The following is a 27,997-nucleotide window of genomic DNA, read 5'->3' on the forward strand; positions in this document are numbered from 1 at the left end:
TCTCTTCCTGTAAGCATAATTACTGTTTGCCATGTGACAGGCTCATTAATATCAACTCTGGCATCAAACAAAGGCTTCAGAGTGCACTGCACAGCCAACCTGTTCAAAACGTGACAGCTCCCAGCTTGGCATCCTAATGAATTCCTGCATTTACATTTTAAACAACAGACACTCCTACAATAACTGCTTTTTCATCCTCTGACAAGTGTGCTCACTTTAGCGGCACATCACATATGGCACATCACTTGAAGTAGGGTGAAATGAGCTGAAAGATGTGCGAAGAATAAACTGAACTGCACTGAACGGAATTTGAACAGACTGAAGAAAAGAGATGAAAAGAAATGATGAAAAACTTCTGTGTCATTGTTAAAACTGCTAAAACCAAATCTTTTTTTTTTGTTGGGGGGGGGGGGGGGGTATGTCAGGTTACACCGACACATTTATATATATCATTTTAAGAAGAAGTGATTGAATATGTGTGCATACACTGCGCTGGTCCACATTTGGAGCGATGAAATATGTTCATAAAACTTTAAACACGCTCGCTCTGGTCCGGATATGAACTCTGATCCGCACTGCGAGAGTTGTTAAACTCATCATGGTGTTCAGCGCTCTCATGCTTGTTCCGTGTCTGTACATGTGAAATGCTTTTTACAGACATATTTTCCTTGTGTGATGGTAGGTAGCCAAATGCACGCAGGGGAACACAAAGAACACAGTCTTTATATGTCTCTGAAAGACAACAGCGCTGAGTTGAAAATATCTCAGATTGTGTTCATCAGAAAGAAGAAAGTCATATACACCTAGGATGGCTTGAGGGTGAGTAAAGCTTGGGGTAATTTTCATTTGAAAGCAAACTTATCCTTTGATATCATATTTCATTATAAATATGGTGATTATCTCTAAGGTGGACACCCAACTCAATATATGATATTTACCATCTAAATCTAACCATGTCATGTCAACAAATGGAAAAGTCAGTCAGCTGTTTATTATAATTATTGTGCTTTTAACTCCGACAGCAGGGGCACATTTTACCCCAATACCATACTTTAACATATTCTTCCGTTACTGAAAAACTGTTGCTTTAATTACCTTGAACAAAACTGAAAATCATTAAGAAGACCTTTGTCTTAAAATATATTTTATATATATATTAATAAAATATTTTGGCGATTCTCATTTGCTACTTAAATCTACAACATTTTAAAAAAGATCAAATAGTAGATCAAATTAGCGCCGAATCAACTTTGCGCTGCTGATCGCGTCAAGGATCAGCCAAATTTCCACATGCATCTTGAAAAACTGATGTTTTTGGAACAAGTTTTTGTTCCATCTAGTGGTTTAGAGTAAAATAAAATCAAAGGCGCCTTTTACCCTGGTGCACCTTTAGGCATGTAATACCCTATTAATTAAATTACAGCCTTTGTGATTCGAAAATCTAACAATATGGTGATTTCAATTTAATGTTGGTATATCATGCATCCCTAGACTAAACTGTTTTTGTGTCTGCGTGTGTCATTCACTGAAATGTAAATTTAGCTGCAGCCAAGTGACATTGCACGTCCCACCTTTTCCCACTTTGCAATTCGCAAATGGGTCGCGACCCACAGTTTGAAAACCCCTGCTCTATTTGAACACTTAACAAGAACAGTGTGTGAATGTCTGGGCAAAGTCTAAGCGCTTTAACCAAGAAGCAGCTAATGAGAGGAGCTCATTAAAATTGTGTGCGCAGGACATGCAAAGGAAAGATGAAATGTGTTTAATGAATTATTGCTTTTCTTTTGTACCTATCATCTTCCCTCCAATGGCACCCTGCTTTAGCCACTTCCAGTTGCTAAATGGCCAATTAAAAAAATGTTTTTGAAGTATTAAAATTTAGCATGCTATGGCACATTATGATGATGACCTTTGCTCGCTTTATTAAAAAAGAAAAAAAAAAGGACTTTATTTTTGTTTTTCATTTTGCATGAAAGGATTTTGTTGGGTGGGATTTGATTAAGTATGGCACTTTATATTATTCTGGATTGCTTGATCTCTTCACTTTCTTCAGTTTTGGACTTCAGTAAATGTTGATCCATTTCACTGTCTTGTCAGTTGAAGAATCATCTCAAAGCATGAAGCAGTAAAAGATTCTATGACATCTTAATTGGCATCATTCTTCATATTTACAACAATAATAGGTCATGCATATTCTGTGAGAGAGAGAAAGCGCACACCAGGAAACTGAATTTTAGACCATCTGGCAGCCTATATGTGTGATCAACGATCTGTAGCTGATATTTTGAAGATGTAACTTTTGTACGTTCCCTGGAACATTGTGTTTTAGACTTGTTCCATTCACCCAAAAATATGCAGAGGACAAGCGGCAAGCCGGTAACGTCAAGATGATGTGCAGACGACAAAGCAGTTGCACGCACAGATAACATGAGTCCGCTGACAGTGTGTGCGAGTGTTTTCGTCTCAGTCGGTGGCTCTGATCTACTTCCTTTGCTCTCTCGCTCTGACAGGTTGAGATAGAAGGAGAGAGCTCTCCTCTTTTCTGACATCAGTGCTCTTCTACTGAGCTCATTTGTTCAGTGGGATGTCAGCAATTGCAGTTGAGAGACTTAATGAGAAGCAAGGTAGAGAGCAGAAACAGAGAGTAGGAATCTTTCATTCTTCAAGCATTCCCAAAAGACAAACTGCAAAAGACGTGCATTGAATAGGTCACAGTTACAGAGTACGAGAGCAGTGTGGAAGAGGAGCGAAGTTGTTTAATTTTGGCTATTTTTATGGGAAAAAAAATAAACCAATACATTGACAGACCAATAACTGAATTCATAATAATAACTAGATAAACTTTGAAGTTGGCTTGAAAAAGCCTAGCCAGAAAGTTTGAAGATTAGAATGGAAGAAATATTAGAATGGAAGTATAAATGAATCTCAGGCCCCGTTTACACTAGTGTGTTTTCGTTTTAAAACGCATACGTTTTGCTATGGTTACGTCTGTCGTTTACACTACGCTGGCGTTTTCGAACCTCAAAAATGGAGACTTTTCGAAAAAGCGCTGCTTTCATTTTAAAACGAAAATGCACTAGTGTAAATGGGGCCTCAATGGCTTAGAAACAGTACATAAAATGGCAGCTTGTTTAAATTTGTATTTAGAAAGTTGGAGTTTGAATAGTCTTGGCTCATTTGAACATTCCGTCAATGTAAGTCTATGGGATTTTTCTGAGATTTGATCATCATTTTTAGGAAAACCGTAAGTTGGATCAGAATGAAAGGAGACAGAAACCTGAGTCAGAACAGTCTGAAGGTCTGAGCCGAGTTTGGTGGTTCTAACTAAAGCTCTAGGAGGAGATGCATTTAGAACTAAGAAACCTAACCAAACCCTAGCAACCAAGTAATATCATGAATAAGCCATATTCCAGAACCAGAACATTATACAGACTTATGATTTGGCCTTTGGCAAGCACCACTAATAATAATAAGCTTAAGTAGTAGATAGTAAGTTGGCTTTTTCAAGCAAACTTTATAACAATAATATTATTATTTAAAGTTATTTATTTATTTATTTTTAAAATATTATTTCTATTATTTTTTCTGATCATAGTTATTAGTGTAAATCAGAAATATTATTTCTGATAATATTATTTATTTTATATTTGATTTAAACATTTTACATATTTAAACACATTTCATTTATTTTATTTTCTAAAGATTTTTTTGATTATCAGTTCTTAATGTGTGAAAATCAGAATAATTTAAAACTGGTTCTGCATATTGGTTATGGTATTACTTTCATAAACATAAAAATAGCCTGTATTAGCATTGTTGATAAAAGCAATATTGGACATTCTCTAATATTATGCGCAAACTCAGAGCGGGAAATGCGAAACCCAGAGAGGACTGAGAGCAGAGAGATTCCAGAATGCTTTGAGCGGAGCGGGGAAATTGCTGTCTATAATCTATAAAAAATTTACCCCAATGGCTACACCTCAGATAAATTCACCATGGCGTAGTTAAAGCATCTGATCCTATTAGAGACCATAAAAAGAATTATCTAGTCTATACATGGCACTTTAACACACTATACACATTTGGGAAATGAAGCAGATGTCATTTCCACTATTGTTACAATAGAAGTGTGTCCCTCCATACACGATCACACAACTAAAAATCCACATAAGCTACAGTGCAAATTGATGCCTGGTGTGCAAGAACATGAATATTTCATGGGCTGTATGAAAAAACACATTTACATTAATAATTAGCAGCAGCCTTTAACCTTTTCCAGAGAACAGAGCACTAGATTTTGAGTAATGAAGAGGCGTGAGAGGACACAACACAACACTTATCAATATCAGTGCCTGTGGCAAACATCTCTTTGATTTAAGGATATCTGATTATTCGCCATCAGACAGACATCAATCTCATGGCTCTGCTACTCAGCTAGTGGAAGGGTTTGAATCTCCAGAGACGTGGCAGTAATGGAGAAGACAGTGAATAAACAAAAGCTGTAGCCCATGATACTCAGTGTAATGTCAATGGTTCATGTCTAGTAATGGGGGAGAGAGAGAGAGATAGAGAGTCTGTCAGGAAATGCAAAAAACCTGGAAGTGATTACAGAACGCTGCTGTCATTCCAGTCCACTCACATACTGTGTTCCAGTCCGTGCTTTACTTGGCAGCACACAAAATTCTTGGTGGCAGATAAAAAGTATACAAACTAACTGGTCATGTTTTGACTCTGAATGTAAATTACTAAATGTAAAGTGTGTGATATTATTTAATTGTGAGTAGCCAGTATTCCTAGATCTTTAAAATACTGATCTCCTAGGAGATGACACTGTTTTTCAATTCCAATATATTTTGCAACAATGCCATCTTCATTGCAGGAGAGGCAGCCTGTGGTTTTGCTACTAAACCGTATATTAGATGACAGTTGCTGTTACACTAACACTTTGCACAGCATCTGGTATATATCACATTACCACTACTGCGTCTCACTTAGTCTGTCTCCATTTCATCCACTCAAATACACACATTCATACACAAACACATATCTACACATCCAGTGCAACAAGAAAAACATTTACAGACCTTATGAAGAGCTGCTTTGTTGTTTTTGTTTGAATGTTTCTACTCTGTCACCTAATTAATAATTACTTGCATGTTTATTAGTTTATAACATGCAACTTCTTGCTACAGTATGTTTGTTTTTCTTATTAAACAAAAAGACAAGACAACAGCCTTGCATATTAAACATCCCCTCTCTCGTTTTATTTTCTCTACAACAATGGTTTTCAAACATTAATAAAGATATAAAGATACATTTTAACTACGCAAAGACATCATACACATCATCAGCGCGTTTCATGCTATGCAGTTCATACAAATTCAGTTCATACAAAAAACAGACAGATGTCAGTCACAGAGCACCACAAACAAACAGCAGCCACCTTTTACAGTTCCTACCGAATCAAAACAATGAGCTTATGGTGTGTTCACGCCATAACTACTGTAATGAAGAGATGGCAACCCGTCATGTTCGAACCGGAGCTGTTCAGTCAGACTTGGAATTATGCATTTCCATGTCAACAGTATCAACACCGAAATGAATCTGCAGCAGTCAGGTACAAGCTCTCCAAGTTGTTTATGCTCATTATTATTGTAATGTTATATGCTTTAAGACATGAGGTAGTTTAACAGCGTCTCTTGTGACGCTTTGCCGAGAGCTGCTGTGTGTGCGCACGTTCGTGTGTTTTGGAGGAGGCGTGGCTTTGGATGGCAATTTGCAGGGAGAGTGGGATTGTATGCTTTCAATGCTAGCAGGCTAACGTTAGCATTTCCCAGATCTCCTACTGTACCTTTAAGTGTGATATTATGTAAGACAACATGTTTCTAAAATCAAAGAATATAAATAATTTATATTGTTGTTGTACTAAAGCCAAAAGTACTGATTAAATAAAATAATATATATAATTTGTATTAAGTTATTATTGTTATGGGCAGTTTAGCATAAATCCAAAAGAAGGTGCTTGACGCAGAATAAATGGGAAATACAGAGACTTTAATACAGAGACGCACATATAGACTGAACACATATTACGCATGCTCATGACATCACTGTTTCTACAAATTCGCGTTTTTGTAGTTTCCAACCCGTTTTCAAAAGTTTCTGTTTTCAGGCCCCCAAAATGCCACTGTCGTGTAAATGAACGGCCAAAACAAATAAAAAGTTTTCAGTTTTTAGTTAAAAATGGTGTTGTGCAAACTGCCCCATGCACAAAGAATAATCAATGAAACAAGGAACAGGTGCAAAACTAATCAGAAACCATGGTAACAAACAAACAAAAATTACAATGAAACTAAAGAGGACATTATCGTGACAATTATGAGTGTCATTTAAAGGATTAGTTCACTTTCAAATGAAAATTACCCCAAGCTTTACTCACCCACAAGCCACCCTAGGTGTATATGACTTTCTTCTTTCTGATGAACATAATCGGAGTTATGTTAATAAATATCCTGAAGCATCTAAGCTTTATAATGGCAGTGAATGAGTATAAAGCTCAAGAAAGTGCATCCATCCAAAGCAAAATGTACTCCACACAGCTCCAGGGGGAAAATAAAGGCCTTCTGAAGCGAAGCGATGCGTTTGTGTAAGAAAAATATCCATATTTAACAAGTTATAAAGTAAAATATCTAGCTTCCACCAGACCACCTTCCGTATTCAACTTACAAAGAAAGTGTAATGCCTCCGCAGTTCAAAACGCTTACGCTATGTCCTATGCTTTCCCTATTCAACTTACAAAAAAGCTTAACTGAATACGGAAGGCAGCAACTGCTCACTATTAGTCTAATATAAGATATATAAACCTAAAATTGAATAAATTTAATAAATTAAAAAATTTGAATAAATAAAAATAAAAAACAATTTTTATTTCTTTGTTAAAAACTAAGGCTGTCAATAGAATAATAGATTAATCTCATAATCTCTAACCAGTTTTTAGAAAGAAGAATGAAACAGTAAAAATATCAAATTCGGTATTGCATTAAACAGATTAAATACCATCTCAAACACATTCACTTTGAAAGGGGTAAAAATACATTCAGTAATTTTTTTCTTTGTCATTTTCCTATCTCTAATAGCACTCCTTTGCAGCCCCCAAGGGGTTTCTGGACCCCAGTTTGATAACCCATCTACATACATCTACGCAGTCTGAAAACTTATATGAACATTATTGCATTATGCTCAGGTAGGAATCTCATGTCTGAAGATGCAAAAGCACAAGCAGAACATTGCTGAATTTGCAAAAGAAAGGAGACTTCAAAGAGAAAATTATGCATTCAACTTATAATTGTGAGTGGCTTTGGTAAGAAACCACCTGTCGAGAACAGAAATGCAAATGTAGAGGGAGTGAAGAATCACAGGGTGTAATAATTCGCTTTGCGAAATCAATGAAGGTTTGTTTGCAATCAGCCAGCCGCATTAAAACACAAGTGTTTGTCTATAAGAGTGTCTTGGATCCCAAAAACCATCGCTGTAAATGTCGCGTGCACACAGACAAAACAAATACTAATAACTGTACTTCAAATGGGCCATACATTTTTAAAGGGTAAACTCAGTTTGTATTGGGACAGATATTCTACGGCTATCACTCAGCCAGGTATTTAAGAACTCTAACCTGCAGGATTAACAAGGACCTTAGTAACATCAATTACATTCTCCAGCGTGCCGGTGGGAAGTGTGAAATACAAGGAGGAGGGAGGAATACCCTCAAAGATTGATACAAGACGAGCTGAAGAAAAAAGAACAGAGAGGGACTGGGTTTTAATCTCCTCTATAAATCAGATTACACACTTGGTTAGAAACGGAAAGAGAAAGAGAGAGGCACAAATTTGTGATGGCCATAGCTCAGTAATCTGCAGCGCTGTCTAACTGAGCACCAGCTTGCTAATGAGAAGAAAACCACAAACAGAATATGCAAGCCAAGCTTTGAAACGAGAGGTTATATTTAGATGAGTAGGAGAGACTGCATTAACATGCTCACACTCCTCTCTCAATATCTATTCCTCATCTGAGGAAGGATTTACTGTAGTATGCTTATAGGAGATGGTTTTCTCTTTATAGACCCCCAAAGACACATCTGATCCAAGATATGATTTAGGAGCAGAGCTAAACCAGCAATGCTTTAATAAAAATGTGCATGTTTTCAAAAATCTGAATGTATGTTACTGGACCTTGTATTGACAAAAACGTAGAAGGAGAGATACACTGAAGCAGAAATACACTGTAGTCAGTTTTTGACACACTACTAACCTTCTTAGTGAAGTCCATGGCTTTGAGAATCGCCAGGTTGAGTGTCTCTAGGGAGGCCAGCACACCTTCATAGTCTCCCATGTGGTTGGCAAAGTAGTCTGATGAACAGAGAGAGATGAGGCAGGACTGAATTATGTGTTTTCTCACAAACAACATTGAAGAATAAAAATGTGGAAGCAAAAATGCCTCAAAACAAAATATTGTGCACAATCCATTGACTGATGTTGTAACTGACACTTGGTTTGAATGACTAGACAAATATTGCTTGGGCCATATATTGTTAATCAGTATACTACACAACTGTATTCCAAGTCAAAATACTTGTTTGCAAAGAAAATTCAATTCTTTGTCACTCTAACACAAACAGACAGTTTCTTTTCTGATACTCACCACATAGTTCCTTGGTGTCGACATTACTAACACATCACAGGAAATAGGTAGCATACAGAAAGACAGAACAGAAAAGGCAGGAGAGGAAAGGGATAAGAAACAGGAAAAAAATCCAGCACAAATCACACTTTACATCATAACGTCCTACAACAATGAGCATAAAGAAACTCACTAAAATATCTATTTACATAGATCCTCAATACAATACAAAATACTTCCTCAGCAGACCTCGAAGTTTATTATTAAAGTTTATTATTAATCAGCCTATTTCATACTGATCTGCATATTTTGTTTTTTATGTTTCTCAACCAATCAGAATTTTAGTCAGAACTATCTGTTTGATATTAGTTTTAATGTTTTATGTTGTGTTTAACTCAAGTGTTATACAAAATGAAGTGGGTTGTGTATTTTGTACTATTGCCAGTATCATTTCAGATATTTAATTGACTGGATTTTTTTTATTGTTATAAAAAAAATATTGTGATATACAATACTACAAAAAGTACTCATACTGGCAACTACTAGAAACAAAACAAAGCAAAGAAAAGGAGAAAACATTAGAATGAGAGAAACAAGCTACAGAAAACCATTCTTTTACTGATTCCTGTTGCCCTTTCCTGTTGCCGATTTATCCTATCTCTTAGGATGCTCTTGCACTTTTCATCTCTCAATTCTTTATACTTTCCATCACTGGAGATGGCATCAGTAAAAGGAAGCCTAAAAAAAGATATACAGTATGACATTTACAGGTGTAGGTGGGCACTGAGACTGAACATGGCTGACAATCCTCTCTCCTACTGAGCTCTCAACACCTTGTCTGTCAAATAGGCTCTGTTCACACTGTCAGTTTTGGGGATTGACAACCGCATTTACTTACTGGTGTTAGTCAAATGTCCAGATCACACAGCAACTTACAGTAGCGTCTCGAATACTGTCTGTATCAACATGAAACGAGCGCCAAGCCTGTATTCTCTTACCAGTAACCATAGCGACAGTGACCAAAGTAATATCAAAGATGGCGACGTCCGTGACACTGAAGTCTTATCACTTTTGACACAAGAGTCTAATCGAGCCGCGAGTTCATCCGTCAAATATTCATTAAATGACAGCAGCTTTTATATCTGTGTGGAGAGCGGAGCATTTGAGCCGCGCCGCTTGGGCGTAGAACACAAAACTGACGGGAGCAGCTCCGGTGGAGAACAGCGACTGGATCTAAAACCTTCAGATGACACATAGCTCAAGCTCATATCTCGCTGTAAGTTACCGAAACCACACACAAAAACTCGCAACACACGGTAGGCACACGTTTGTGCAGCGCAGAGCGGCTCTCTCGCACTGTATGTCGTGACAGACAACTGGTTGTCCAGTCCAGTTCCGTTCACAACGTGCGGCTGTAAGTCCAGAAAATTTAGTGCGTGTGTGTCTGTGTTTATAGAAGGCTGTTGTCACTCCCATAAATAACCGTACTGTGTGTGAACGTAACCGTATTAAGGACTCACATAATAAGACTGACAACCATATCCTGCTGCTGTGTGAAAGTAGCCATAAAGAGTACGTCCAACTCAACAGAGGACAGAAATGGGAAGACTCTGCTTTGTATAATACTATGTGAATGTCATGAGTCTCATTCATACCCATTAGCACTGTGCTAGAGAAGCTACATAGTGGTCATCTTTATTAGTGTTATTATTTTCTGTCCAGTATGTTGATGGATGGATTGAGCCTATTTACATTCTTAATGCATTTTCCAGTTCTCAGTGTGAATGATTCATCTGTGCATGGTATTAAAAAAAGTCTTTGTAATATTTAATCAAAATATAATAACTGGTCCTTCCCCTCAAATGACTTTCTTGACGTCACTTTGGCTTCAAGTGCTATTAGCCTAGGCCCAGGCCTATATCATGTTAACCAATAGCTATTAAACTTTTTTCAAAGTCCCTTTAAGACAAGTCATTTCACTCGGCGGCCATCTTTGAAACGCCTCTCGGGCATCCAAGTGCAGCTCCTATCTTTTTGAATGGGGAAACATCAAATTCTCCAAAGCTGTTTGCCAAGCTTTCGATTAAATTTCATATTCGTAATCACCAATGAATTCTGACAACAACTGTCTCATATTTTGTTTTCTAAACGCTCGAATCATGACAAAAAACGGTATTTTTTTAGGCTGGATGAAGCTAATGCGCATGCGCAGACCTAAATGCGCGTCTCTTGCGCCTAATTTCGGAGGCGCGCGTCTGACTGTTTCTATAGAAACCGGAGCTTCTAATGGCCGCTGCAGTGACGCGATGACTTTACCAGTCGGCGATTGGCTCTTATTTAGAAGGCGGGACTTATTCCGCCATACTGCGCGTTGCACTTTCTTCCATTCAAAACAATACGAGTGACACGTCTTCTGTTATTCTATAGTCTTTGATTTTTTTAATCAAACTTGCATTCAGCCTGGCTCTATTCTGGTATGTAATGCGCAATTTTCACAATCCAAATGATTCTAAATCAATAAAATTCTTTATTTTTTCTTGTCGAATATCATGCTTCACACAGAAATGTGTAAAATTATGGAAGTAAAATGATTTGCAAACAGACATTAGCATTGATTTTAATATACAATTATGAGGAGCAAAATTTTGACCAGATTTCATAAAGGTCTCAGCTAGTTAGGACAAAAAAAAAAAAAAAAAACCCTGATTTCCATAGTTGCACCTGGTTGTAGAGCTGTAAAAAAGATAATTATATGAGCATGATATTCAGATAAATGGAGGACAAAAGATGAAGAATGCTTGTTTCATTTCAAATCTACAACATGAGTGTAAATGAGAAACAAGCACAAAAACAAGGTGACATGCATTAAGCTCTCAAATTTCTTCCTCCATTTGAGCTTCAGTGTCTTTCCCAGCCCTCCCCCCATCTCATCATCTAGCCTTCTCCTCATCTCATCATCTAGCCCTCTTGTCTCCATCCCTTTCTCTGCACCAGTCCTTATGGGCTCTGGTGGTTCATTATTTAGAGAGAAGGCTGTGTTGGACCTGCAGAGCAGCGAACGCATCCTAGCAGCTGCAGACTTCTCCTCCTTTTTTTTTTACATAATTCATTCTGAAATGTGATTAAAGACAACACACACACACACACAACACACACACACACACACACACACACACACACACAACACACACTAGAGCTGCTCTGCCTCCAGAGACCAGCTCACACACCTATACACACAAACACTGAGAAATAGGTTGTGTGTGAGCGAGACACAGAGAACTGAAAGAGAGAGAGATCTGGCAGCAGATCACTATAGATGAGACAGATGTAGTCACAATGACAGTAAGACACTTTCCAAACACAAAACTTTGAGAGAGACAGAGAGAGAGAGTAAAGCAATGTTTATGTGCCCGTAGAAGCAAATATATAAAGCTGTTCTAAAGGGTCTAGTCCCTTTACTGTTCACCTCATCCCTTTATTGTCCCTTATCAGTCACTGTCTTTTTGTTTTCCCCTTTTCTTGCTGTCCATTAACTTTCATTATGTCCATCAAAATGAAATCTGCCTCATTTTTCTGCCTGGTTCCTGAGTAACCATTAACTATAATAAGAGGTTAAATTGGGATCCAAGGATTGATGATCACAGTACGTAGAAGATATCCACCCCACAATCTCCAAAGAGAGTACAGCAGTTTCTTCAACTACGGATAATTTTATGTCCCAGTGAGTGAATTTTGTTACTTAGAACCAGACTTTTAATCTTAAAATGTGAAATCCATCATAAAATTATTACCATTAACAAATAATTATAAAAACACTATTATGCCGAAATAATTATAAAAAAATTCTGTACCTATTGTGTGGATTTTTAAATATATTCATTAATCATTAGCACTGTCAATCGATTAAAAAAAAGTAATTAATCGCACATTTTTGCTGAAATTAAACGCACCTAACATTAACGTTTTTAATACATTTTTATATTGTAAAAATTTCACATTTATGTTTTTTCTACATTAATTTGGAGATTAAAAACAGTATATTTTAAATATTTGTTCTAACAGGTAGAAAATATAGGCCTACAGAAACTGAATGAAGTTATCAAACACTTCACAGTCTTCACTGCAGAAATTATAAATTAAATATAGATTAATCCTTATTAAAGCTACAAAAATTATTCAATGAAGATCAGAGAGTGATTTTCTCTTTGTATTTTGTTCTTTGATTAACAATGATTAATAATGACAGACATCACAACAGCAGGTTTATTAGGCTGCTGTCACTTTAAGATCTGACGCACATGACTCGGATGTCCTCACAACTCTTGTCTTGGTCATTTAAGACTTTATTTAACTCATTTAAGACTGTGCTTATGAGGATGCTCGACAAAAGAGATTTTAGCATAATTTTGTGTGTTTTTGTCTGTTCAAGCGCAAAAGAGAACTGAATGCTGCCAGCGCCGCAGTACAGATCTGAGTTCTTCTTCTGTTCTTTTTTTTTTTTCACGTCTTATCACACCTGAATGGTTTAAAAGCACCCGAATGAATGACAGGAAAAATCAGATGCTGCATTAATTGCGTTAAATATATTTAAACCATTAAACTGAAAAAATTAATCACATTTGTTAACGCGTTAATTTTGACAGCACTATTAATCATACAATATAATAAATGTATTATATTTACTTATTAAAATAAATATTGTTTATTTATTATTTATTATTATATTTATTAAATATATTTTATTTTATTATATTATATTTTTGTGTAATTTCCAGACAAGCTGTAATTTTGCAAAAAATATGTGAGAATATTTTGAAAATATGAATTTACTGATTACTTGAAGATACATAAAAAGCTAGCTATTGAAATTAGCCTTAGCAAGACAAAAGAGACAAAAGCAGACTAGTTAAATAAACTACTGAGAGTGTGAAGGTTAGAATTCATTTTCTGAAAGTCCACAGGGCAAAAACTGATGAAACAATTACAGTGCTTTGCAAGGCAGCTTGCATGAGGTAAAGCTTGTGCTGTAGGTGAATGTCACCTCATCTATATGCCGCCACTGACTAAATTCTCATGTAGACAAATGGATAATACTTAATGTTGTGAACTATTAAGACAATGCTAAATATATCTTTAATGTGTGTACTGGAACAAAGAACAACTTGAAAGGGTGTGCACACACAAAATGAATTGACAAACAAAGATTCATTCATTTTTTTTGTCATTCTGGATCATTCGCTGACAAGTTAACCAATGTCATATTGTTTCCTATTCTTATTGCCCTTCTATTGTGACTGAGACATCTTCACTGGATGTGTATTGAGAGTTGTGTGTGTCCGTGGAATCACCTGGTGTTATCAGAGTCAATGGTGTGAAACAGTTTTTCCAGCTCCTCTTCATTCAGAGTCCCATCAGAGAAGAAAGCCTGGAACTCATCAAGGGAGAGCTTTCCATCATCTGCAGGGGGAAAGAGAGGAGATTTTAGCTGCACGCCTCATTCATTTTTAATACATCAGTATCAGCACCATGGGTATTTCTGTAACTACATCTTAACAGGTGGAACAGGCTGCTGTCAGTCACAGCATCACAAGTACAATCAGTGTAATTTTCAGTGTTTTTAATGCCTATATTTGAGTTCCATACACTCATATGTGTCTCATTTAGTAATACTTGCATGTGAATAAAATAGTATGCACAGAAAATGTTCTCACACAAAATTGCTGGATTTAAGTGTGTACGCACATTAATTTTTTCTTAACCCGTTCTAATGTTAATGAATCCGGATTACTCTTAACGGGGAAAGGAGAGACCAGTTAGTGATTAACATAATACATGCCCAAACCATCTCCATCTAAGGGTTTTCTACATAATCTCTTCTGTATAGCTATTTGTCACTCTTTGCAGATGAAAGCTTATGCTCTCTATAGATGCAGATCAAGATGAGTAAGCCTAGTGTGCCATTCTTAATGCAGAACTTAATTATAAGTAATTATAATTTTTATAAGTAAATATAATTTAACTTATTGTAGGGTCATTTGGTTATTAAATTTCTAATACATACATACATATACTGTATATATACACACTACAATTCAAAAGTTTGGGGTCAGCAGGGTTGCCAGGTTATCACGACAAAACCTGCCCGATTGCTTCTCAAAATTAGCCCAATCGTGTTCCTGGGGGTAAAATCCATGTTTTTGGCGGGGAGCCCCTGCTAAAATTTGCATTCCAGGGGCTAAATATCATGTTATTTGGGGTTGCTCCAACCCGCGCACATGAAAAACAATCCGTGGCAACAGTGTTAAAGTAGCCCAATTCCGCAAGAAAAACTTGGCAACACTGGGGGTAGGTAAAATTTTTTGTAATGTTTTTTAAATAAATCTCGTATGTTCAACATAGTATTTTTTTTTAAATCAAAAATACAGTAAAAACAGTAATACTATGAAATATTATTACAATTTATAACAACTTTTCTATTTGAATATATTTTAAAATGTAATTTATTCCTGTGATGGCAAAGCTGAATTTTCAGCATCATTACTCCAGTCTTCAGAGTCACATGATCCTTCAGAAATCATTCTAATATGCTGATTTGCTGCTCAAGAAATAATTCTTATTATTATCAATGCTGATAGCATCACTTGTAGTTGTGGTGCTTAATATTTTTGTGAAAACCATGATACATTTTTTCAGTTTGTCTGATGTTTTCTAATGTTTCCCTTATCATTCCCTTATTTCTTATGTATAAATTCTTACTGATTTAAATATATAAAGATCCTAATGGTAACTGTATAGATGTGTATGAACATTTTTGAAGAATATATTACTAGAAGAATATATTGTATTGGCTTCCTCTGTGGGGAAGGGTCAAGAAAAGGTTGGTGAGAAAAGAGGAGTGTTACAAATAGGCATCTCAGATGCAGTCAATGCTGGGTGAAATGAAATATTCATCAGCTTGGATTTGTCCTTGAAGTTAGACCTACCCTTATTGGACAAACTGAAGCCGAAATACAACATGAAAGTAAAAGCAACCAATCACTGTTTCCAAAGAAACTGCTGGATTGTAGTTTCAAAATCCAAAAGCTTTTACTGGAAACGGGAACCACTCCTGGCTTGTCAATGCAGTTCAATGAACACCTATAACACAGCCATGCACATGACCTTTAACCATTCTGCTCTTTATAGAAAACACCATACCTTTGTGTTTTTTCTTTCTCTACCTCCATATTGTTCTCATTCTTTCTGTCACCATCACATACCTCACAGTTAGAAAGTGAAGGTGGAAGGGAAGCAAAATCAAAAGCAGATCTTTCACAGCTCTTACATGGAGTGTGTCTCTGTCTTTCCCCATCTTTATGCAAGGCTGAGGAGCACGGGGAACCCAGCCCTTAATTAGGCAGTGACCCACTTTTCTTCTCTTTTCCTCTGGAAGAAGTGCTAGCTCAGGAAACAGACATTACTTCCCCAGTTTCCACGTTCAGCATTGTGCTCTGATGACAGCTGATGCATAACAGTAACATTAAGCCTGTAATATATCTTAATGAGTCAATAAACCTCTCTGCACTGGGTTGGGTTGACAAATTAATCTTATACACCAGCATTTCATGTCGATGATCATTGTTTTCATGATGCTGGTTGGAAAGATTTTTTTTATCTTCTTGCAGAGCTATTTAAGAGAGCGAACAGTTCTTCTGTGCAATTACCACGAAATTGCTGCCCTCACCTAAACCGCAGGTGGGCTACTGTAATGCTGCTTGATGGACAGAAATGGTTTATCTTTACAGATAATGTGAATGACCTTTCAGTGGGATTTAAAAGTGTGAACTCTCATTTGACACACTAAGAGTGTCATGACAACGGCAGCTTTTTACTCAGAACCAAAGCCTAAAACCTAAGCTTATTTGAAACTTTAACAATACTCTTTTACTGCCTTGCAAGTACTAGAAATTAATACTGTACATATACACTACCGTTTAAAAGTTTGGAACAAGTAACTCTCAAGGACAGGAACTAACCGTTTTATAAAAATTATAATTGAACGTTATTTGGAGTACTACTTGTGCACAATGCACATTTCTTTCAATGTGTTTTAATATCAATATTAATAAGGATTGTATGAACTTTGAATAATATTAGTCTTTAAATGCAAAATATATAAAGTGTATCTAAAGTATACTTGCAATAGTTCCACTTTAGCACAGTCAAATATACTTAAGTATATCTTTAGTTGGACCTCAGCAAAAATTTGTTTTTCCAATTTAGCAGATTCTAAGTATACCAGTTTAGTATACCAAAAGTACATTAAGTACTCAAATACGTAAATGTTTTAGTAGTATACTTAGCATTAAATAAATTTCAAATACATTTTAGTATATTTATTTTTTACTAAGGTAATCTTTGATGAAAGTTCAAAAGAAACAGCAATTATTTGAAATAGAACTTTTTGTAACAATCTAAGTCTTTTTAGAACTATTGAATCATAGTGCGTCTGTATATATGCATGCTAGAAACTTTAAAATAAAATAAAACATTATGTAAATACTCATAGAAACAATATATCATCCAGTAAAAATACAGCCAAAAAACAAAAATATTTTTATCCCTTAAAACTCATCTTTGATCACCAAAATGACATATTTAAAAGTTTTTTCCTTGAAAAAAATTCCTTCATGCCTTAAAATAGCTTGAATGTAATTCCACACCCTTGCCTCATTTAGTATACGCAGTTCTATGAATATGCAAATTAGCCCAGCCTCCATTCACTCACACCAGTTCAGAGATCCATTCGTTGATGATCACACATTGACATGATTGGTTACCGGGTAGTTTGTGACGTCAGAAACACCAGCGATTTCAAACCGTGTTTTTGAGACTGTCTTTGGTTCACTGCCGTTTTAAGGAAAAAATACTCAGCAGTGGTGTGGACTTATGAATTTGCACACGGTTTGTCTTAAAGCATATTAAAAACACCACATAGACATATAAACAACATTAAAAGCTTGATTTTCACCACAGGGGGACTTTAAAGGTGCACTATGCAGAATTTAGTATAGTAATAATACTATGAAAATAAAGTATATTTTCTTATTTTCTGCTTGAATTGCTGTGCTCATGAGCTGGGCTGCAGCCTTTGGCCTGTTGGTGCGTCACTCCAGCCAATAACAGCACATTGTGAGAGGGGACTTTATAGTCTGTGTCTGAAGCTCAGAAAGCTCCAGAAAGTTCTCCTGTCTTGACTCAAAACTATTCACTTATGTTGCTATTGCCTTATTGACTGCTTTCGGTAACTCTACAGATTACTAGGCACTGTCATTATGTTTTAATGATAATACATATTATTTTTATATAATTAAGTATGTTCCACCCACAAGGAGGGGCCAAGTTTGAATGTTGTGTTTACAAACAGTAACAGAAAATGTCTGAATAATATATAAAAATATAAACAAGCTAGTCAACTTCAAAAATTCAACTAGTCAGTTGATGGATGATTATTGACCACTGTGACACATGTCTTTTAGAGAACATTGTTGCCTCTAGCTGCCTCTGACTGAGAGCAGAGGGATGAATTACACTTCATGTAATAGCCCGGCATAATGTTCTCTCTCTTCATCTTTTCTCTGTCACCACTGTATTCTCCAGTGATGCAGACTTTGGCACATGAACCAGTCCAGTTGCATTGAGAATGTAGATGGAAAAGGCTTTGGGCTACTGCAGTGCTGCTTGATGGACAGAAAAGGTTTATCTTTATAGACAACATAAATTGTCTTTAAGAGTGGGAAGTTTAATTTGGTGATGAGGACATCAAACAGACGATGTTCCTCTGTCTTGATAGCTGGGTAAGGGGGTTTGGGAGGTGGAAATGGGCCAAGAGGTGAAGTTTTAGTTAATGTGTGTAGGAAGACAAGAGCCTGCAGGGACTGGACACTGTCACAGACCTCGCTACTTCCTATGAAAGGGAGGCAATTAGCACTTTTCACAACCAATGGCCCCAGCACATCTTAGCACCTCCTTACAAACACGTCTCTTCCCATTTCTCATCTCTCACAACTCACAGCGCATTTAGGGGAGAACTGGGGTACATGTTGCCATGGTAACCAAAAGAACAGGAGCAGACCTTTGGGATCTAAGATGTCTTAATCGTACACGCGCTTGCCCTTATTTTTTCTCTTTCATTCTGTTTTTCTCTTTTCCTAGCCTATCTTCTCCTATGTTCAGCTCTCGATCCACACCAGTGGCATGTGGTTGACTTCTGTAATCAGGAGGCTCTGCATTTGTTTGTTTTTAAGCTAATGTAAATTCACGTTCCAATTACATATGTTTACAGTTAATTTTTTAAAGTAGGAATGCATCAATATTAAAATGATGGCTAATACAATAAAAGGTAATTATGTCACCATCTGTAATCGATTAAAATTCAATACTATTTTGTCTAAACAAATAAAAAATATTTTAAAAGCTACAAATGAATTTAGGCATCACAATATTACAATGTACAGTATTAATGGCTGTTCATTAACCTACATTTAGCAGTGTTATTACATCTTAAGTGTTCTAAAATTAACTTTAAATGACAGTAAAGAAAATCTAAGTGCAAATAGAGAATGGAAATGAGCATGAACAATTAATTATAAATATTGTCCAGCATATCAACTGTCACCTAACAGAATCAGATATATTATGCATCCTTACATTAAAGGCATGTAGAAACATTTACCTTAAACAAGAAACCAATAATAGCCTACTATTTGAATATTTTATATCCAAGTCTCATTACGTTTATGCTTTTAGACGTTTATACATTGACTGACATTAAAAACAACAAGCTTATTTCAAATAGTTTTAAAGGGCTAGTTCACCCAAAAATGCCAATTCACCCTCAAGCCATCCTAGGTGTATATGACTATCTTCTGTCAGACGAAAACATTCGGAGATATATTTAAAAATATCCTTGCTTTTCCAAGCTTTTTAACAGTAGTGAAGGGGGGGCCAGATTGTGAAGGCCAAAGCAAATCAATGCATATGGGCTTTTGCCGGAAGCTAGTTATTAGCTAGTAAATAAAGTTTTAAATACTGTATGGATATTTTTCTTACAAATACCCATCGCTTCGCTTCAGAAGGCCTTTATTGACACCCTGGAGCCATATGGATTACTTTTATTATGAGTGGATGCTTTTTTTTTTTGGCTTCAAAATGTCCCTCCCTTCACTACCATTATAAAGCTTGGAAGAGCCAGGATATTTTTAAATATATCTCTGATTGTGATTGTCTGAAAGAAGATATAGTCATATACACCTGGCTTGAGGGTGAGTAAATCACGGGATAATTTTCATTTTTGGGTGAACCCTTTAAGGCTATTCTGAAAAGAAAAAAAATCTGTTTGTGTCACTACTGGAAAGTTTTACCTACCTTAAAAATTTCAACAATTTGAGGCCATATTTTGCAAAATACCCCTGATCCACACTCATTTCAGTTCAACTTGTAGAAGGAAAGTATTACTTTCCATTGCCCAGTGCTCATTTTGTCATTGCAACTCTGCTCATGGTTATAAACAACCTCTGTGTGGAAAAAAAAAAAGTTGCAGTCCTTTCTGCAACTGAAACATCACAGAGTATATTCTGTGACCCTTTTTCTCATAACGTAATGATGCTGGAAATTTTTGAGAAGCAGACGTCTAAAATAAGACCGTATAAACCTGCACTGACCAGCCCCCCGCTCCATTGCCAAAACAGTAATAAACTCAAAAGCTAAACTAAAATGAAAGTCGCACACTCCCTCTGGCCTGTCCCAAAGACACCACTCTGGGAGTAATGATGGATGAACAGTAAAAGAGCCTTTCACAGGCCTGTCAGCTTCTCTTGCTCTGTGACAATCGATCAACACAGAAAATACTAGCCCTACCTGCCTGTCTCACTGTAAGCCTGTCTGTCAAAGCATCATTTAATCTATCTGCCTTCAGATTGCCTGTCTGTCTGCGGTGGATACCGAGTACCTTTGCAGTCCATCGGGTTTTGATTCAGCCATATGTCCAAACAGTGTGATGGCGGCATGAGAGGTCCCATCAGCACATGCTAAACATTTACACAACTCATCCTCCCACTTCCATATGCCTTCAGCACAGACATGTTTTGCTAACAGTGTAATTGTGCACAGTGAGCCAAATTAGAAATAGGTGTTACTGAGACCGTACAACATGCTCAAGCTCTTGGGTGGCATCTTACTGGTTTTAGCTCTGAAACAAAGAAAACAAGCAAACTCACATGAGCAGAACGTAAAATTTGGCAGTAAAATAACACGATTTGTTGTGCAAACACACTGTAGACGTTACACGATTACTCAAAACAAAATCTCCATCAATCAAATGACATGCTAACAATTAAGGAGCAATGTTTAAACTCCTCGTGATGAAGATACCAGCTAATACGCCACATGTAATAGCCCACCCGCACTCCGTCTCTGTGGAGAAGATAAGGGATGGCCGTATGAGAACTGATCCAGAATCTGATTGAATAAGAGTGAATCCTAATCCTCGGCACCACTGACAGAATCAATTAATGCTTCATCTAACAAATCTGATTCAATCACAGTTCATTCAAATGAGTCATTAACCTCAGCTGCCTGAGTGGGCATTTCACATGGAAATCCTATTAGTGTGACCCAGCCACCAGAAAAGAGCATTAGCACAGAGAAGCGAAGGCTACAAATCTGCAAATCTCAAAAGCAATGCAATCAGAAGTACTGTAGCTCTGCACCAACCCAACAACCCTCTCAAGAGAAACAGACATAGAGAAAGTAATACACTTTTTTGTTGATAAATGACTCTAGGTCTCAAGCAGTCTCGCGTAGCAAGACCTTCAGACTGATGGCAGAAGGTCTGGTCTCCATTGCAGCTTTCATTTGCCAAGGAACGCCCAAGAGGACGTCTGACTGACATGTAAACCAACCAATCACAGTTCGTTTTGTTCATGTTTAGGGGCGTGAAAATGTAAAGACGATGTCCCTACGATAACAGACCATGTATCTAATAAATTATTCATAACGTTGTGCAAGTTTACTGCAACAATGGCACCGCAAACTTTACATACTTGTGACAATCCAATGGTTAGTTGATCCTGATATACGCTCATTGTTATGACAGCTTCTTCCATGAGGGGGTTTGGCATCACAACGGCTTTGTTTCCAGGTGGACCGATAAAGAATGCAGTGCTTCCCACACATAGACTTTACTTGGGCGGGCCGCCCAGGTATATTAACGGCCACCCAAGTATATTTGGAGACACATTTATGCTTTTATTATTTTTATCCTTTTATACTTTTGTATCCGCCCAACCATCCGCGATCGATTAACTAGTGGAAAATCTCCCCTCACCCTACGCGTTTCATACCTGCTCATTATGTGTGCGTCAGAGCGGTTTATTCCCGCTGACATTCCCACGTGCGCTGCAGTGACGCGGTGGATATTTCACAGAGCGCTGCATGTTGCAAACATTTTTTTACAGTTTATGGTTGCAAAGTCACAAGGCGGTACAGCGCTTCAGACTGCTTCAAAGTGATTCTCAATCAATGAAAAGCGAAGATTTATGCCAAGCGATTCTTAATGAACCCAAGTTGATGAATTATGACAATGTTTACTTTATGGCCTTTACATAATATGTTTTAGACGGTTGTAAGGATCTGAAGGATCAGCCCACAATTGTGTAATTTCAAAATAAGAGTACTTCGGGCTTGTTTATAATTAAAAGTCACATGCCAAGTTTTTTTTTTTCTTCTGGGCATTATTGGTATTTTGGTTACACAATAAATTGTATTTAATTTGATTTCCATTTAATTCATAGCAAATTATTGTAGTCCCCCCCACAGGAAGAAAAGACTAAGAACATTATTTGACACGTATATTATTCATTATATAAATTTTACTAGTAAAATCTGTGTCCCATTCACTGAGAAAGACAGTATATGAAATAGCAAGGAGAACATAGGAAAAGGAGAACCATTTAAATGCTGTAATTTTGTATAATTTACAATGCATAATAGTATGCTATGTAATTACAATTAATTTCAATAAATAAAAATACTGTTAAAAAAAAAATCACACATTATTTGTTTGTCACATGTAGTAGACCATTTTTGTGCCATGGGTAATAGGAGGATTTTCACCCGGCTACCACCGCAAGTATATTTCAAACATGTGGGAAGCACTGGAATGTGACATACATATCTCCTGGAAATCCTGTAGAATTTAACCAATTTGATAACGACTTTAAAACTCCCAAAGTGTTTCCAATTTTTTGTTCCTTACGCATCAGATAGTCAGCCAACAGTCCATGGGCATGATGTCTGAGGCTGAGACTAGGTCTCAAGAGGTTTGCCCACAGTTTGTTCACTGTCTGATGTTTATTGCACACAAAACTAGCAAGCACTATCTGAAAATCTGCAGTTCCAATCTGATTGACTGACTTCTATGCAATTTCCAGAAGTAAAAGTGTACCATTCTGCCTGAAATTGTCTGTGAAATAATCTTACCAGGCATAAATTCTGATCATAAAGTCTCCACACATTTCTGCTAATTTCTTTTGTTTTCTATACAACAGACCATGAAATGACTGCTGTCTGATTATTTTAATTAATTCTGTCTGAAATGTGTCTTGTCTCTATACTGAGACATTACTAATTGAAATTAAAGCCATTTCCAACATTTGACAAAATTGACAATTAAAGGGATAGTTCACCCAAAAATGTAAATTCTGTCATCATTTACTCACCCACAAGCTGTTCCAAACCTGTATGAATTTCTTTCTTCTGCTGAACGTAGAAGATATTTTGAAAAATATGGGTTCATGGGGAGAAAATACTATGGAAGTCAATGGGGCCCATCAACTGTTTGGTTATCAACATTCTTCAAAATATCTTCTTTTATGTTCAGCAGAAAAGTGTAATTTATTAGAGGTTCATACATGTTTGGAACAACCTGAGGGTGAGTAAATGATGACAGAATTTTCATTTTTGGGTGAACTATCCCTTTAAAGGTGAAGTATGTAGTTTCTGCGACACTAGTGGCACCTAGCAGGATTTTCAAACAACTTTGAAAATACCTGTTTTGCGTTTTGCGCCTCTTCCAACATTACAAATACAGCTCTTACGGGTGCTTGTGAAGGCATGTCTCAATGGGTAAAAGTAGGCTACTTTCAATGAAAGGTCTATCATATTAGGAATACATTTAGCTGTGTTGCTATGTGTCATGAGTAAGCAACTGAAAAGGCTTTCACCCGGCTTTAAATCTTGCTTGATGCATTAAAGCCATTATAAACATAATAGACTTTCTGTAATGCTGCTTTGAAAGCTGATGTGTATTATGAAAAGTGCTATACAAAAATGTTTAATTGACTTGGATGGTTCTTGGTCAGAATAAGCTGCAATGTGGACCAGACTTTATGCTGCATGTAAAAAAGAAAAAGACTACAAGTTATCTAATACTTGAAGTAGAGGGCTAAGGACAGTGAGATAAATATATAATTTAGCTTCAATGGATTTGTTTTAATAAGCTTTCCTGTCTCATTTCTATTTTACAAACTCTTCAAACTAGAACTAAAGAGCCTGTTGTAATTACAGCAAGCATCATTTTCTGCCTCTCAGACAAAAGGGCCAATTCAGAAGAGTGTTAGATGCATTTTCAAAAGTGGAGCTTGTTTTAGTATGTCTGAGTATGACTGAGTGTATCTTTGGGCCAGTGGGAAATGGGTGGGGCTCTATTAGTACTGCACCATTCAAAGCAATGCCATCAGTCAAGGATGAAGAGTCTGCCAGGCGACTAATGTAAGTTCAGCCTGTTCTGTGGTCAATAAAGTCCACGAATCCTATCCCTAATGTAATGCAGACTGCAGTATGATGAATATGCAGCTCAATGCTGCAGTCGGCTAATTATTAGAAGAGAAGATTCATGACTATTATCGCCAGAAGTGCTAAGGGACCTTTAAAAAAATGGCTTAAAGCAAAACCCTAAAAATTTAACAACTATAAGAGGGGTTTTCCTGATAAAATGTATTAGTTGAAATGGTAATACACTAGGGCTGCATGATATTGGAAAAAACTTACATTTCAATATTTTTTTTCTACTATATGTATTGCGATATGAAAACAATTTCACTAGGTGACTTGAATAGTTCTATTTGGAAATAATTATAACACTGTCTGTAAAAGTAAATGCTTATAATTAATCTTTGTTAAAGCTACAAAACTGATTTTCTCTTTGTCTTTTGTTGTTTGATTACATTAATGACACAGATGGCAGCTGGTTTATTATGCTGCTGTCACTTTAAGAGCTAATGCACGGATCCAATATACTGATACGCATCTGTTTTCTTTCTCAACTGTATGTTCATTTAAGACACAAGCGACTGTGTTTACGAGGATACTCACCAGGCATTTTGACAATTTTGCATTTTGACAATGATGCTATTTTGCAGTGTCCGTTCAAGCATAAAAAGATGAGAAAGAGAACTGAATTCAGTGTTCGAGTGCTGTCTGCAAGGACAGAAAATAGCATGCGAGTTCCAAATTGAGTTCTCTTTCGTGTCTTCTTGCGCTTGCATGCTTTAAACTTGCTTGAATGTTTAAAAACATGTGTAAATGATAAACATTCACTCTATGATGGTAAAACTTTGCAATTAATCTGCAAATCACATGCGTTCCAAAGTGACTATTGCAGATGCACATCGCAATGTCAGTGCTGAAACAATATGTTGTGTAACCCTATAATACATATTATAAAAAAGTACAATGTTTGGTTGGTATATCTAGAGGAATAAGAATATTCCCTGTAGAAAAAATGTGCATTATTGATTTAGACTATATTTTTTAAATACAATCCAACATTTTTAGTAAGACATCTGCATTGCACCAATATGTGGCACTGGCAAATGTCCACTTGGTATACTCCGAGATTCAATCTGGAAGTAAGCCATCTGGATTTTAAAAGTAGACATAAACCAAAATTCACTGTTTAACATTCAGCATCAGCAAAAAATCAGATATAAAGTCAGTAGGTGGTTTATCCTTTCTATTGTGTACATTTCATTGGGCGTGCAGAGCATCTTTTTATGTATCCCGGATAGGGTTGTACTCTAAAAGCTTCCTTGGAGAAAGGTGGTTGAGGGATGAAATGTATCTCTCTGAATACTTTCCTTCAAAGATCTATTATCTTTAACATTCTGCAAGAGAAGAAGAAATTGTTAAGAGAATAAATTGGCCATTAAATTAGAGAAAAAGATCTCTATACAAAGAAGGCAGTACTGATACTGGGACACTATCCAAGATGACCTTACAAAGTCTCAAAATCCTCTTAAAAGGTGTCAAATTAAAGAATATCTCACGGCTAACTAATTATAGATATTCCCACCAACAAGCTCATACTCTTACATTCATAAAGTGTGAAAAGAGTTTAGGAAAAGAACTTACTCCCTGTTCTCAAAAAATGAGTTGTGCTACTTGCTCAATTTACTTAATTAAAATGAGCTAATGCAATGCAATTATTCAGCATTCTGTCACAACTTAATCTAATTGCACTCAATCCATTTAAATTTGTAAAATAGAAGTTTACTTAATCCATTTGCAGTGAGACTACATGAATAATTTAGGTTGGAATTAACATAGCATTACTGAAACTGGGCAAAAGATTTCCATTTTCCAGCATGCTTTTGGTGGGAACAGATGGGGTTAAAGGAATAGTTCACCCAATCCTCACAACGTTCCAAACTCATATTATTTTCTTTCTTCTGAACACAAAAGAAGATATTTTAAAGAACAGTTCTGGTTCAATGTTTCAAGAAGATACTTAGAATGACATAAGGGTGAGTAAATGATGACAGAATTGTTATTTTTGAAAATTGTGAGATGGGACGTTGCTTAAATCAAAAAGCAATTACTGTGCAAATGCCAGTAGACTGACCAGCCTTTTCCTCCTTGCGCCTCCCATCAACACAATATTTTACATATGGTAAAAAGAAAAGTGACATTTAGTATGCTAATGTGCACTGTTGCTCGCTCGTTATTAACTGCAAGAGTTGGGTTTCTTTGACATGTCTAATTCTATTGCATTTTACTCAATGCAGTTAGACAAGTGACTGTTAGACAAGTCAATGCAGTTAGACAAGTGACAAATGTTTTTGTCACTGAATCAATCATTCATTCAAGAGATATGTTCAAAAACACTGATTCACCTAGTAATGAAACAAGTCATGTCTTTGGGTGAATCATTAAATCATTCATTCAAACCATTTTTTTTTAAAAAATAATTATTAAATAAAAATAACTCAAATTAATTAAATAGTTTAAAATAGACTGCAGCAATTAACATTAACATAAATTCATCAACCAACCATTCAGAAACGTCCTGTTGCATTCTACATGTTGTCACTTCTTTTTGAGTCTCTCCATCATTGTCCGACTCCATTTTGAACATAAAAGGCTGAACAGTTTCTAACATTTTTAATTAAAAAGTCTTTGTGAGGTAATCGGCGCTGCTAACATGAGCTCTTGAAACTCCGCCCTCTTCTTGGGAGCAGCAGCTCATTTGCATTTAAAGGGACACACACAAAAACGGAGCATTTTTACTCACCCTCAAAAAGTGACAAATTTAACATGCTATAAAAAATCATCTGTGGGGTATTTTGAGCTAAAACTTCACATACACACTCTGGGGACATCAAAGACTTATTTAACATCTTGTAAAAGTGGCATTATAAGATTTTCAATTTATCCAGAATTGTGCGGCTCTAGTTCCCAGTTTCATTTAACGTTAAGATATTTACAGTATGTGAAACCACTGATTGAACTGAAGGTTTATTATTATTATTATTTTATAACATTGTCTTATTCTGCAGATAAAAAACTAGCATTTTAATTGAAGAGAAGAGAAGAGAAGAAATTATTCGAAATAGTGTCTCACCCCCACATTCAGCTGTGGCAATCAAGCAAGTCTGCCTTATTTCCACTGAGGATTGGAAATTCTCAATTAATTTTCTCTCTTTTATGCTTCAAGGGACTCAAAACAAAAATCATCTGGCTTTGGTGGGAGCCTAAGAAGAAGTATTTGTCTTTTATTATATAGACATTTAACATAATTGAACACTTCTGGGTCAGCCGACTTAAAGGCTCAGAGGATGCGTGAAAGAAATGAAGACATGGATGTGACCCCATATTGGGTTTCCATTTGATTAAAGCCTTCAGGCATCTGAGGAAACACGCTTAGGGAGATGATGATGGCACCATGGCAACATCAGGAGCCAGTGGCCTAATGGGATATATAGGGATCGCAGTTTGCTGTAAC

At 36.4% G+C, this 27,997-nt stretch overlaps 1 protein-coding gene across 2 annotated transcripts in view; it reads right to left on the reverse strand.

Moving 5' to 3' along the window:
• Positions 1–27,997, reverse strand: part of necab2 (N-terminal EF-hand calcium binding protein 2) — a 104,413-nt gene that overhangs the window by 44,633 nt on the left and 31,783 nt on the right. For both annotated transcript variants that reach the window (XM_051870692.1, XM_051870691.1), the window contains exons 3-5: positions 14,025–14,133; positions 8,698–8,723; positions 8,308–8,405 (exon numbers count right to left, since the gene is read on the reverse strand). In XM_051870692.1, coding sequence (XP_051726652.1) covers positions 8,308–8,405; positions 8,698–8,723; positions 14,025–14,133 — 233 coding nt within the window. The remainder of the gene's footprint in view (positions 1–8,307; positions 8,406–8,697; positions 8,724–14,024; positions 14,134–27,997) is intronic.

This window comes from Ctenopharyngodon idella, chromosome 18 (genome assembly GCF_019924925.1).
Source record: "Ctenopharyngodon idella isolate HZGC_01 chromosome 18, HZGC01, whole genome shotgun sequence".
NCBI classification, from domain to species: domain Eukaryota; kingdom Metazoa; phylum Chordata; class Actinopteri; order Cypriniformes; family Xenocyprididae; genus Ctenopharyngodon; species Ctenopharyngodon idella.